The 14,973-nt window shown below is 37.3% G+C and overlaps 1 protein-coding gene across 7 annotated transcripts in view; it reads right to left on the bottom strand.

Moving 5' to 3' along the window:
• Window positions 1-14,973, bottom strand: part of MLLT10 (MLLT10 histone lysine methyltransferase DOT1L cofactor) — a 129,730-nt gene that overhangs the window by 28,619 nt on the left and 86,138 nt on the right. For all 7 annotated transcript variants that reach the window (XM_065666545.1, XM_065666546.1, XM_065666547.1 and 4 more), the window contains one exon: window positions 7,675-7,853. In XM_065666545.1, coding sequence (XP_065522617.1) covers window positions 7,675-7,853 — 179 coding nt within the window. The remainder of the gene's footprint in view (window positions 1-7,674; window positions 7,854-14,973) is intronic.

Raw genomic sequence — 14,973 nt, 5'->3', positions numbered from 1 at the left:
GTTAATTACCACACATATTTAAGGTCATACAAATCATCCTTAGAAAGACAAACCCAGAAAATACAACCAAACTGACCACAAATTCAACTACAAATCATACATATCTGCATATCTGCAACTACATATCATACATACATTCTGCATATCTGCAGAAAAGATCACTTAAGTCTAGATTACACTGAGCTAATTAGTACAGCAAAAGACTGCTATGACCTCATGGCATGACTACCAGACGAAGTATATTTTGGGGAAATTTAGCAATATACTAACATATTGTTGTAAGTGCTGTCTACGCTTTACATAATGACTGATCTAAAGCACGTCAGGTTTCTCCACAAGGCACCCACCCTTTACTAGCTTTGTAGATAAGCAACAGAAATCTGTACTACCTGCACTCTGGACTTCATAAGAGCTATTCTGGCATTCAACATCTCAACTATTTCCAAAGTAAGAAACAGACTTCTGGAAATGGCCTGAAAAAAAATCTTAAAAGAGTATAAGGGTCTTCCTAAATTATGGAAATAATCTCTGATTACATGTCTAATGTAATTTACCATAATTAGGATAAGTTACTTTACATCACAAGAAACGATTATTCCTTACATAAGTTTGCTGGTAACATTTCCAAGTCTCTAGTTTTAAGTCTTAAAATGTTCCAATCCAAAGGTAACGTAAATTCTAAATTCTCAACTTCAGATATGATGTGTATCTTGGGGAGCAAAGCAGGAAGCTCGTTTAAGCAGCCAACCATCTAGTAATGCAGGTTACTTAAAGTCTGAGAGTATCACACAGGAATGTCCTAGAACTGAGGGCAGTTCGTCTTTTTTTGTATGTGTGTATTCATTCTGCACCCTGAAGAGAAGCGCATTAGACACTGACAGCTAATAGACCTGCCATTTTCCAGGGTACCCACAGAGAGAATGGTACAGAAAATTCCCTTAAACGGACTTAACTCTTTTGCCAGCCCCAAAAACTTCAGGTGTTTAACCTGAAACTCTCCTCCCTCACTCACATTTACTTTCAGCTGAACAGCTAATTTAAAGGAAAAAAAAAAAACAAAACAACAGAAAACCAAAAAGCAGAAAACAGTAAATTTCTCTGAGCAAGACAGGAGTATCTTCCTTGCCCATGCTGAATTTGAGACTATGAGATCTGTATTTACAGGTTACAACTGCATGAAAACATCCAAATATCCCCTACTGAAGACTTGCAGAAAAACCTCGAGTTTTCAGCAAACATCACTCACTGGAGGTGTACTCCTGAATTTCCTCATAATTCCTCCCCTGTTTTGGAAGGTATAAATAAGATTTCTACCAAAACTGTTCCTAACTTCTCTGCTGATAGGGTCAAGAACCAAGAATAGAGTTCCTTTTTCCTGTATTTTCACTTATTTTCCCATGGTTGCTAGAATAGAAAAAAAAAGAGAAAGTTTCCCTTCATAGCATGCAAAATGATAAGCAATCTTGAACTGTAACAAGCAGAACCCCCACTACAAGAGAAAGCCAAAAGTAGCGTAAACTAGTGCTATGAAGAAAGAACAGAGAACTAGAAAGATATAAATTTTGGGACTAGGCTAATTAAGTGACAAAATCACCACCACAGGACAGAAGCGTCTGAAACACCAGGTGCCCTACATTCAAAATCTGAAAAGATCCCAAGACTCCTGAGCTTTCACATTCCTATACTGTTAACAAATTACTCCAAAACTATTAGAAAAATAAGCCTTATCTCCCACTAAAAGCTGGATCAAAGGAGGATAGCCACCACTGTATGAATGCTAAAGAAAACCTTGCTGGTTTTCTACTGCTCCTAAGGGGGGTGAAGCCAAACAAACCTCAGAAGGGACAATGGAAGTGGTAAAAGCAAACTTAACTTCACTTAGAATGGGAACTGAGTAGCAGCACCTGCATTCCCAATTATCACATCTCCACCATGGAGGCAGCAGTTCATTACATCATGCTGAAGTGGACCCATCATGCCATCACAAACAAATCCAGGACTAAAAAGAGTAACCAACAGCAACTATTCAGTTTCCCTATCTCTGTGCAAGCTGTAAGGACTGCTGTTACAGATACTTCTTGTCCTTTTCTTTCTCTTTGTTAGCTGCTTTTGAGGCAAAGGAAGCACAGCAAATGAAGTAAGAGATGGTAACTTAGGAAGAAAATAAAACAGAAGTTGCAGAGGAAGAAAACCAGCTTAAAAGAGAAAGAGGAATACACTGGCAAAAACCATTTTTCTCTCTGTCCTACAAAAGACAAAATAATCTTTTCGATTGTATCTGTAAAACACGTTAGTGACGAGTATGTGCAATACTGCTTGAAACTGACTCTTACTGGAGTCACTAAGAGCACAGACACCATCACATGGGAGAATAAAAAGAAAAATAATCTACAAAGTCACAGTTTGATCATGTTAAATTTCCACAAGAATTAATCCTGAAAAATTCTGAATAGACTGAGATTACAATATTGTAAAGACTGTATATTACTGAATCACACAATATCAGCACCAAAGAGTCAGCGAGCTACAGACATTTAAAGTAAAAGGCTGTATGTCTTTAAAAAACACCAAAACACTACATGCCATTTCCACTCCCACTAAAAATACTACTGAAATGAGATTACAAGATACTTAAATGCATTTTTTTCTTAAAAGGAATATAGTCTTAGAGATGGCTTCAATAATTAATGACTGGAAGAAAACACAGTCAAAACCCCTTACTCCCATGTCTGCAGTCTGATCTTGTATTTGGAACGTAAAGACCCCAGAAACAAATGACTACAGTGTACTACCAGGGTAATTTCACCAATTTAAGTCATCAAGAAGAAAAGACAGCTCAAGCTATTTCAATCTCAAGTAGCAAACATTTCATTATAAAATCTACAAAGTCAAAATTAAAAAAAATAGATCAATTAATCTAACAACCACCATTTCCTGATGAGCAGAAAACAAATCCAAAACACCACAACAGGCTGACAAACATTTTTGCTGTCATTATGAAACACAATGAAATCTTTGAGATAAAAACTGAGACAGGAACTCAGAGTGGTGTAACTTGTGACTTCGCTTAACAAAAATCCAAATGCAAAAAAGTGACTTTTCTCCACAACAGAACACACATTGATATTCATGCAAGAGTTAAACACAGGCTTCTGAGAGAAAAGACAGTAGCATGGGATATACTAATTTGCTGTGACATGCAAAACCAGCAGTACCAACAAACATCAATGATCAAATGTTTGTGCCGGTTGTACCTTCCCTCCTGCATCCCTTTTTTCCTGTATTCTTGCAATTGTTAAATGCACTGTATGCTAATAAAGCCTCACTGAATTAAGCAGTGTGACCTACCTGAGTCTATGCACAAGACATACAAAAAAGAGGAAGAGGATGCAAAAAAATCTGCATTTCCAGCAAGTGGCATTTTTAGTAGACCACTGATTCCCACCTGGTGAGGAACACCAGCATTTAAATTCAGTTATGTCACAGCATGGAACTCAAGCTAATAATCTCTTCTGGATTTATTAGATTGGAATAAAAATTATAAGTGGCACGAGAGAGAAAATGAGACACAAAAGAAAAGGTGATTTCAGCAAGGTCCATACTGTGCTTTTGTCTCAAAAACAAACAAATAGAAACACAGTATGGGAACTATCGTACTAGACAATAGAATGAAATAACTGAAATCCAGAATTTTAAAGTCGCTGGAGTTTTCTTAAGCTTTAAAAACAGTGTTGTTTAGCTGTTGAAGGAAAAAGCCGCACTTGGGGGTTTTATATGGGCATAGAAGTTATTAAAAAATAACAAAAGGCACAGCAGTATTACTTAATTTTCTCATTTTATGGCAGTTGCTATCAACTGCTTCCAAGTTTTTTTAATACTAAGAACAAAATTTTCTGTATTAGATGTCTACCATAATCTTCTATGAAAAACAGTTAAGGCAATTTTGAGGCTTATTCTATGGAAGTATTTTTGTTTTCCAAGATTTTCTCTTTTTCTGAACTTTAAAAAGCTTTCTGAGCTTTAAAAAGAAAGGATGAAAAAAATCCATCCAAAAATGTCAAATTCATGATGATCCCAAAATCATAATTACAAATGCCCAACAGAGATCTAAGAAAACTTGACAGCTGAAATCCTAGAGGAGTGCACCTTAGCAGCACATCTTTAAGACTATTCCAATTTTTAGTACTATTCCAACCACATGTCTGCCATCCTGACCAACCAGCTAAGCAATCAAAGTCTGGTCACATTTGCTCTCTTAACCAATAGTTTAAATAAAACATGCTTTTTTAAATCTTACTTTTTATCTGCTATAGAGGCACAAGCTTACCTTAACTTCTAACTCCTGTAGTTACACCAAGGACCTTGGTTGATTTAATTAGAATACTACACAAAAAATATACTAGCACAATGTTACTTGAAGACTTTCATGTTCAAGAGGTGGGTAAACACTGAGAATATATCCACAAGAGCCCAGCACTCTGATGAAACTTTGCAGGACCAAGGAGGGCAAAACCCTAACACCTGAAGTATAATCAGTCATTTATGCTAACTGCATGGAGAAAAATAGTAGAATAGGCTCTCTTGAATGAGTCTCTTCAACCACTAGTAAGGACCTCATAAACTGAAAAAGACCCCAGAGGCCAGGAAAACAAAAACGCATTACAAGTAGTTGTCCTGAATTAGTGTGAATCAAAGACACTTCCAGCAGGAAGATCTGCTTGGTATTTTTAAGTCTTGGAAGCTGGGAAAAAACATCACTGCCTGGTGCAATGACAGAAGCAGCACCAATCCTAAACCTCAAACAGGACATGAAAGTACTTAATATTTTAAAATTTATAATAGACATCCATCTTCTTTCTCCTCCATGCCAGAAAGTACTATGTAGACTCATTTTCCCCATGAATGAGGAAGAACTGTGTCAATGGACCATAAAGCCACCTGACTGTTCACTTCCTGCCACTACAGCTTCTTTGTAGGGAGTTTCTCTCAAAAAAACAAACTACCACAAAACAAACAAACAAGCCCTAACATCAAACCAGAAAGGTGACAGTAATCTGTTAATGGATGCCAGACAAAAAGGAAAAGTGCCAGTCTAACTGCAAATGGTGAAGATGGGGAATACAGAAGAGGAAAAAGGTTGGGACAGCAAATACAGGTGCCTCAGTTGTAGAGAGTAACTTAAGACACGTCATGCTACACAGCTTACCAGAGGCATGATGTCTGGTCAAAATATCAGTGCCTGTATAACAGTTCAGATGTTGGAAGGACCACATTCAAATTCATGTGTTGACACCACTGATGTACAAAAAATCAAAGACTATGCCTTTACCAATTTCCTACAGAAGGCACTAGTTAACATAGTGTAGTCCAAGAATCACTGAAGCAGTGTAGGACTACATTAATTCTCTGTGCACACAGACAGCCCTTTTGAGGCTGTCAACCAAAATTTCTCACCATTGGAACCTCCCTTTATAGTTCAGAACCAAAAGACTCTTTAAATCGTTGTACCTCTGAATAAGATCCTGACAAGTAAATCTATGACCACTTGAAAACAGGTACTCAGGTAAGGCACACAGCTCCAGAGATGGGTGATGGGGGAAGACACAACACCACCAGCAGCAAAAATGGCACATCTCCCCAAAAAACAGAGCCAAAGGAAGAACAGGAATTTTAAGCACTTAACCTATGGAGGGCTCTAATTCATTTACACGCTACAAGGAGGTGCATCTCCTAGGGTATATGCCTCCTTTTTGTAACAATATGAAGAAATGTGTGATATTTCTGTTCCTCCTGCTAAATATGGTCTCTGTCCCATTGCTTACTGAATGTGTTTATCCTCTGACAGTTTAACAAACAGAAGTGATGGTGCACAGTTCTTGCTTACTTTATTTTTCCATGTCAACTGTGATTTTAAACACCTTTGTCTTGTCCCTTCTCAGTGTCTCTTTTTCAGGCCAAGAATCTTAAGCTATTTATACATTCCTTATAAAGATGCTGTTCCTTGCTAGTGTTCACTACCATGGTTCTGGCACCTCTTCGGATGTCTACTCTATATGTTTTGAATAGAAACTGCCTTCTCCCTTTAACAGTAATTTCATTTGCCCTCTTACCACCTTGTCAACACAGGCTGGTGAGGTCTTTCAGCAGTCTGCGACAGCTCATCTTCAGAATAGCTCATTCCATAACCTAGCATAACCAGCAAACATAGCTTCTCTTCCTCCTTATTTTCCTGTATCATTTATTACTACATTGAGCTCTACAAAAGGCCACAAAGCTGATCTTTCCAAGACTCTCATGCTAAACCTCTCCACTGTGAAAACTGAGCATCTACTTGTTTGGGTTTTTTCAAATGTTTTATTCCGTTACTAAACTATGACATTACCTCTCTCCTTATCTCCACACAAAAAAAACTCCCTTCACAAAAGCTACATTGCCTTTTCACCAAAGCTTCACATTTTTAATTAATTTCTTTAAAATATTTTATATCAATTTGTACAACACAGATCTCACCCAATTTTGGGTGGAACTGGACAACAGATTCTAAAGTTACAAGACTGAAGTCACACAGACTAGCATAAAGCAGGCCTTATTTCTTTAGGAAACCAGTCCAGAAGAATTATGTAAAAATATGAACTGCCACCTATAACCACAAAGTGTTATTTGATATTGAAATGTATTCTGTTGGCCCGCACATAGTATTTCTACTATACATATGTACTATAACACACACATATGTACCATACACACACACAAGTATGTACGTATTAAACTTGATTTTAATTCTTCAGGTTTATGTCCACTATCTTCCATCACTGTACACTCCACAAATTAAAAGTTGATTGCTTATATGCACGCACACAAGATATATTTGATGCATTAATCGTAAAACATATTCCCACCAGAAAAAAACAAATACAAGAAACACAGAGAATAAAAACCATACTGCCCAGTAGAGTATTCCTTTGTACTTGCACTCTAACCATGGTAGCTTTCTACAGCTATAACTTCATACTCTCTTCTTGCCTTGATAAATGCAATCTTACCAAGCTTAAATTCATACAAAATACTACCACAAATATATATTTTCTGGTTCATTACTTTGACTACATCACCTTTCCACACTCCCTCAACACCTCTCCTATTCCTTCACCATCAAACAGGAACTACATGACTTAATTTGTATGGTCTTTCAAATATACAACTATAGCACACATGTCAACTTTCATTCGCTATCAAGATGTCTGCCTTGGCCACCTCTTTGCTAGGGCTTGCCTTCATTGTCCATTCATCAAATTTTCCAAATAAACCTCTGTTCTTTAACAAAAACCAGCATTTTGGCATGAAATGTGCAAACCTTTGTGGTTTCCTCTCTTAATTCCTTTGTTACAACATTGTTCTGATGTTAGAGCACTGATGAATTGTAACTGGCATTTATGCTGCTAGTCATAACATAGTCATTATTACTACACACTTCCACAGAGCATCTTTTAAATCTATGTGCTCTACAAAGATGGGACTATGTAATCACATGGGGGACTTCTAGTCACTGTAACATTTTCATAACAAACACAATACTTATCAACCTATTTTCCAAACAAATCATTGTTTCTTTTAACATCAAAACCAAGTAGGTCAATAACATGTTTGCTATCTTAAACTCTTGTGATAGTTTACCTGAGTTGCAGCAACAACAGTAGTTACAGAAGGCGCAGTTGAAGGTGATAGAGCTCCCACTTGCTGCAAGTGGCCTGAAGCCTGCTGAGGTAAATGAGAACTGGAAACGGGGGTGCTAGATCCTGAGCCAGATACTGCATTTGGAAATGATACTGCTACATCATTGCTGCTAAAAATACCTGAAAAAAAATTACAAAAACAATTACATGCATCTCTCTCTCTTCCCCTCCCTCTATTTTCTAGTAACCATGTAAATACGCAGTAGAAAATCAACCAAGACAAACAAGATCACTTAATACATAATGCAGAAAGCTCTGTGTTGAAATTCTAACCATGCTGATTGATAAAAATGCTCTCGTCATTTGACATTGTACAGTTCAGGGAACACAGACTGATTCAGTTCTAAGTTTTTGTAAAACATGTGTGATAGATCAAATATTTATGTGCATTACAAACTGCTCAAATATTAACAGTAGCAGGAATTTCAGCTAAAATGCCTGCCTTCAACTGAGTCTGCTGTTAAGAGTTTGTTCTTTCAATGAATTACTATAAAATTAAGTAGATAATGATATATAACTATATAAATGAACATATACAATACGACTGCAAAAATACTTTTTAACTTTAAAGTAAAATGTTTCTAAACAACATGTCTTTATTCAAAACTGTATTTTTGGCAACTAAGGATTGCTTGTATGTTTTCAGAAAAATATCGACAGCAAGTCTGAGGACAAAGTACTCAGATTTGCTGGTAGAACTGGTGGCATTTCATTTATTCGCAAACTAAAACTCCATCCATGATCTACAAATGCTTGACTAACATTTCTGCTAGAACAACCAACAAGTAAATGACTAAACATGTTAACACTAGTCAGATTTGTACATTAGCAATTTAAATAGGAAGAGTTCATACCCCTCTGTGAAGCCATTACTTCTGTTGATCTACATGCAGGGTAAAGTTCATTATATAGGTTGGGGAAAAATCCCTACTGACCAGAAGCCCAGGACAAGAAGTAGTACCTGTCTATGAAACCGTTAGGCTCCACGTGCATTAGATAAGTGAGCTGTCAGCTGGCCAAGGAATATCAAGCATGGTAGCACTGAACTGCAGTTAGAGGAAGAGTGCCACAGGGAGTAAACAGAAGTAGAATGAACATGGTTAGATCAAAAAAAGCAACAGAACTGAAATGCCAGTTAGAAGGCAAAGGGTGGAGCTAGTTTGTCACTCATACAAATAATGATTTGAAGAAGGCAGTGACAATAAGAAGATACGCAAATGTTAAAACACCACTCGCCACCCAGCAATCCCTCCGAGAAAAGGCAGTGAAGGGAGACTATCATCATCCAAACCCACACATAATACGCAAACACTGATGCATCTTAAATTCCCTGCCTCTATTAGCTGTCAAGAAAGTGGAAGAGAAAACCAGCCAGACCCAACAGGGAAAGAAGATACAAAAAAACACCTGAAGACACATTCCAACAACACTTTTTTCCTGCCTAACTGATGTTAGTGACTTCCTGTCATCTTCTCCCCAGTCTCTTCATCACAGAAGAATTCCATATCTGCTCTGCCCTTCTACTGACCCTCATATCTTTCTCCATTTAGCACACCTTCCTTGGTCATCTTCCCCTCCCTTTGTGTTTTCTTTGTCACCATTCCAAAAATCTACAGATAATGCATTACTATCAGTTAAGATTTTTTAAGTATTTACTTTGTTATAACCTTTCTCCAGTTATATCTGACTCGTCTACCTATACAGTAAATTCTATGGATCCTGCTCTTGATTTCTCTCTGTACACCAGCAAAATGAACATGATTAACAAACAGCCTTGCTATTCAATCTACTCTTAAAAGTGATACAACTACAACCACAAAAACTGAAATATACCCCAGATCCTCTAGCGATTGTACTTTTTTTTTCAATCTGCTTTCAATCAGAGATTGAAAATTAATTAAAAGGATGAGATTTTTAACCCTCTTTTTTAAAACAAATATACAAAAGTTCTTAAAAAATATGTGACTGTCAGGCAGTTATCTGGCTCCAGGAACTGTGAATTTTAAGAATAAGAGTAATTAAATATCACAACAGTTATGCTCAAATCATAAGAGCTCATCAGCACAAATGCTATCACTCTCATAAAATGTCAATGATAATAGAAGAAAGCAAATTTTTGGTGGGAGTCAAGTAAAGGTGAAAGATATTTTGCCAGAAAGGTGAAACAACTGCAAATGTTTAAAGCTACTGTAGATTTTTTCCTCAATTTTTCAAAATCTTACATATTTAATAACTTTGAGTTTCTGCTGCTTATACTTTAATTATAAGGTTTATTCTTCCTCTTAAAAATAAAATTCTGGGATACAACAGAATTGCAAAATCAAGGGCATAAAACTATTTCGAAAGAAAGACAAGCAGTAAACTAGTCTGCCAATGGAATGAGGTAAGCTATTATTCGCTGGTGGTAGTAGTAGTAGTAGTACTAGGAACACTTGCTCTTTGTTGCTGTTGCAAAATACAGGACAAATATGACCTATCTGCACACTTTTTTTGGGCTAAGTGTATCTATTAAGTAATACCTTACCTTAATACATGAAGTACATGCACCTTCTGGAACTACTCATGCAACCAAGATATTACTCCATACAAGCATTAAAAGAACTGTATGCTGAACATACAAATAAATGCTAGGTTTTACACCACTAAAAAAAAATAAACAAAAAGAAAACAAAACCCAAACCTGTATAAAACCTATGTGCATATCATATTAGAAAGCCAAGAAAGTACATATTTAAAATATCTCAAACATATCAAGTTGTCCTTTTGGGGTTTGGGGAGAGATAAATCATTTTCTGGATCAGGAAGACATAATAATGAAAGCCTGAACGAATCACTATAAACCACATTAAAGTTTAAAACAAAAAAACTGCCTTTAAGTCCTTCCCATACTACTGAAAAGCCAAGTAGCTATAGCCTGTGATGAACAGCACCGTGTAATTTGTCAGAGGCATAAACAGTACGGTTAAATACAATCTTCAGCATTTTTAACAGAACACAGTTCTCCAACCACAGGAGGAAATGGACATGTAACACTGTTCAGGTAAAGTCTGACCATGCTTAGCACCATTAATACAGCTACAGAACATGGTTTCAGGTTTTGACAGGTAAAATGCACATATAGTCTGCACTGCACCTCTGGACAACAAATAACTGCCTGCTTAGCATAGGAGGGTAGTACTACAGAGCAGGGAACACATCAGATTATTCAGACTGGAAAAAAATGTATTCTTCTTGCTGACAATCAATGACAAAACAGAAAATAGAGGAAGTAACTTCAAGAACAGTGAAATCCAAAATAGTCTCAAGTCAGACCTAGCCGTGCAACAATATACACCAAGTGGCATACAGAACAATTTTAGTGATCTCAAAACTAAGTAGTTCCATGAGCAGAAGTATTAAATTCTGGCCTTCAACACCATTGCATCTCACATATGACAACAATACACTAAGCTTTCCCACCACGTCTTCTGTATCTAGCTACAAAATCCTCAATTCTTTTTATTTTCTAATGTTACTATGTTACTCCCGTATGTTACTCAGCTCCCTTCCATTCCCACTCTATGATGTTGTTTGCCTAGTTAAGAAAGGGACAAACCTAGGTTATGGTTACTCTTGTAGCCATACGCTATCCAGCCCTATGACAGAAATGTACATATTTCAAACTCCTTCACCAAGTTCATTTGAAATGGGACAACAGGCTCAAAGTTTACTGTGGGCCAAAATCAAGAGACATAACATGCAGACTGCTTTCTTAGGAAACTATGAAAATGTTCTCTCTACCACAAAGCTGTACTTTGTTTTTTAAGTCAGCAACCTGAAAGTTGTGCAACTATTGTGAAAAAGAGGAACTTGAGATATCCACCAGAGGTTGCTGATTGTAGCACTTTGCCAAAACTTAAAGAATAAGCAGAATATGGTGACAGAGGATGTTTTTTAAATGTAAGCTTGCAACCCTCAAAAAGTTGCCAAGAACTGCAGAACCTTCCCACTTGGGGGAGGATACAAGGGACAGGGCAAGGAGAACGGAGACAACAACCGCAAAAGGACTTGTAGTAGAATTCACAGAAATAAAATGAAATTTCAAGTTATAAGAACTTCTTTACAAAAACTGAACCTATATACACATTTTCAGTACCTTTACTTCCTGTGGTGATCTCAGAAAGTTTCCCCTAAAACCATGCCAACTTCCTATACAAAGCAAAATGAAAAAGTGCCTTTGAATGAACCAGTCCATTAATTAACGAGCACGTAAAAAAAAAAATAAAATAAAAACCTTAAGTTTAGTTACACAAGAAAGAACATGCTCTATTCCAGCAGAATGTTAACAATGGATGAAATATCCCATTATTTGTTATTTAGTTATATGGACGTAAGTTTAAGTGAATCTAATGCTAAAGACAAGCAAATAAAACCAGGTTATTGTGACACAGTTCCCTAAAAAGAGAAGAAAGTTGAGTTTGAAACTGCAAGCTAGCAAAAATATTTCATTTCAATTCATCTGAGACAACAAAACTGTAACCTGGATGATAGGGCCAAGCTGTTTCCGTCATGAAGAAATCTGAAAATCTAAGAATCAAATAATCAAGCTGTTTTTCCGCTGCTGATGAGCAAAGTGGCAGAGTTCACTCTCAGAGAGGTTTCTACAAAATTCTGACTTGCAGAAAAATTCTGCAGCCTGACCACAAGCCAGCATTTTTCTCCATTTTCTGGGGGTCCTTTTTTGATGGAGGCACAGCAGCCTCTGCCATGGATCAAGAGTCAATGCTCTCCTTTCATGAAGGGCATTCTGTGCCCTCTCCACGATGAGGTCGAAGGATAAAAGCTCACAGACTCAAAGTACCCCAAGAACACAAACCACTGTGGGTAGACGGGAGGAAGGAAGATAAAAAATGCCAGGTACACATATTTCCAAAATGCAACTATTCTAGTTTCATACCTATTGACAGAAGGCAGACTGCGGCAATTACTCCCTTTGAAAATATTCTATAGATCAGATTTATAGCCAACGACCAAAACACATGACAAGAACCTTCACACAACTGAGGAACACAATTCAGCATAGCAATGTCACATATATGATGAATCAGCGGTCTAAAAACAAGGTCCTACCATGTTCAAAAAAAGCAAAGACCTGAAGTCTGCTATCAAACTCCATTAAAATTAATTCCAAATTCTTGACAGCTTAGCTAGCTAAAGATGTTTAGTCAATCTCTTCTGCCTACTCCCATTCCTATACAGCTACCTAGTCTTTTAGAAATGTATTCGATAATGGGGTGGGGGTGCAGCATCAAAACTGATCCATGTAGCTACAAAATGGTCTATTCTTCAGCTAGTCCCACCTGCTACAGTGAACAACGTTATTTTATACTTGATTTCACATTCACTGATGACCACAGATGTCAGCAGATTTACACAACTCACTCTTCAATAAATTCTGAGAGTGAGTTGCTTAAACCAAGCTCAGTCAGCATACAGTCCTCAATTAGACTTTTATTTCCAGAGGCAGGCTTCTAAATACCAGATTTCAAAACCGCCTAAACCTCTGCCAGAAATATTACAGCTTCCTGATGCAGAGTGTGCCTGCTCCTAACTTGAATTAATCCAAGCTGTTACAGATCTTCCACCACAGCCCTCCATGGCAGAAGGGCTCAAATACATATTTTTCATAGCCCAGCCAAGGTGAATTTGCTCTCCAAGAGGAGAGATCTGAACATGACACAAGGAGACAGACAAATAGCACACTGGACTGGGAACATAGGGAGAACTGCATCATTTTTCTAAGCTAGTTATCCATCTCCAACAGTGACCAACAGCAGCTGCACAAGGAAAAGCACAAGAAAAGGGCGAACATAAATTAATACTTTCCTCAAATATTCTCCCAGCCTCTAGAAATCCGTAACGTATGGGGTTTGAGCCTGAGGAACGGATCCTGCTCAAATTAATTTCTTCCAATCTTTTTCTTACCATGTCCCACGGCAAAGTTAAAACTGGTGGGGTTTTTTGGGGGGTTGGGGAGGGGAATGCAGGCCAGTGGAAGACAGGGATGACACAGGGACAAACCTCCTTTCGTTTCCTCCAGATGTTCTTATTTCCCACAATAAAACGTTGAGATGCTTTAAAACTGCCTGTTTAAGGTTCACATATATAATTGATTCAGCTTTATTAAATAAGACACATTCATTAAGAATTTTACACTAATTCTAGTCTGATTCAAGAAGTTCTGAAGTACTCCTCTAGAATAAGAGCAACAAGATAAAGGACTCCATGATCATCTCCAAGCCACATATGCTCAGAACTACAGGAAAGACTTGCAGTTCAGTGTGTCACAGCACAGAAAGACCTTTGCAAGAAGTAGTTAGACAGACAAAAAAGATCAACAGATAAACATCTTTTATTCAGATGTTCAGTTTTGTCATGGTGAGCCAAGACAAACAAGTCTAAGTTACTTTAATATGACATACTAAAACCAAAGCAGTTTTAGGCTCACTAAATGAGTATTCCTGATTAGGAGCACGACACTTATGATCTACATTTCTTAATCATTTCCAAGGAGAACTTATCAGGTTTGCATAAGATCTCTGAAAACCTACCATGATTTCAAACCATTCTGACAGCAAACTATCTCGGTGCTGAAATGGCGAGTCACTGGAAGCATATACATCAGATGTTAACATAACAGTCTTTCACAGGAGTTGCTACTTCAAATGTTCTCTTTTTGATTCCAGTGATCTGAAGTTGGTATCTTCAAAGGCATGCTACAGGATGCTTGACTGAGCCAGAATTTTCAAAAAGTGGGCCATTAGAGAGGCTAATGAATAACAACAGCTATTCTGTTGTGATTAGTTATTTCTAGTGGTAGGGAACAGCTGTTGCCCAGACTCCTGAAAGACTACACATAGTTATCATTGGCAACAACTACAGCTTTAAAGTGGTATTCTAGAAACTCATGGACAGGTAGTTACACTCAAGGTTGCAATATTTGACAACTGAACAGTAACACTCCATTATTCAATATTCTGAAAAGAAAAATGTGCATAAAGGAACTATTTCAGGATGACTTTGCAATTTGCCCTTCTCTTATTCTTCCTTTTTCAAAATTTATATGGTTTAGCCAAGCACTGCTTTCCCTATGGTTCAATACAGGCAGACACCTTTTTAACACCACCATAAAGTATCTGGCCAAGCTGGGCTAAATTAAAAAAAAAAAATAACTCATACACGCTCAGTACAGATCCTGTCT

This window comes from Lathamus discolor, chromosome 2, assembly GCF_037157495.1.
Source record: "Lathamus discolor isolate bLatDis1 chromosome 2, bLatDis1.hap1, whole genome shotgun sequence".
In the NCBI taxonomy this organism is placed as follows: domain Eukaryota; kingdom Metazoa; phylum Chordata; class Aves; order Psittaciformes; family Psittacidae; genus Lathamus; species Lathamus discolor.
This window is presented reverse-complemented; position numbering and strand designations above follow the sequence as displayed.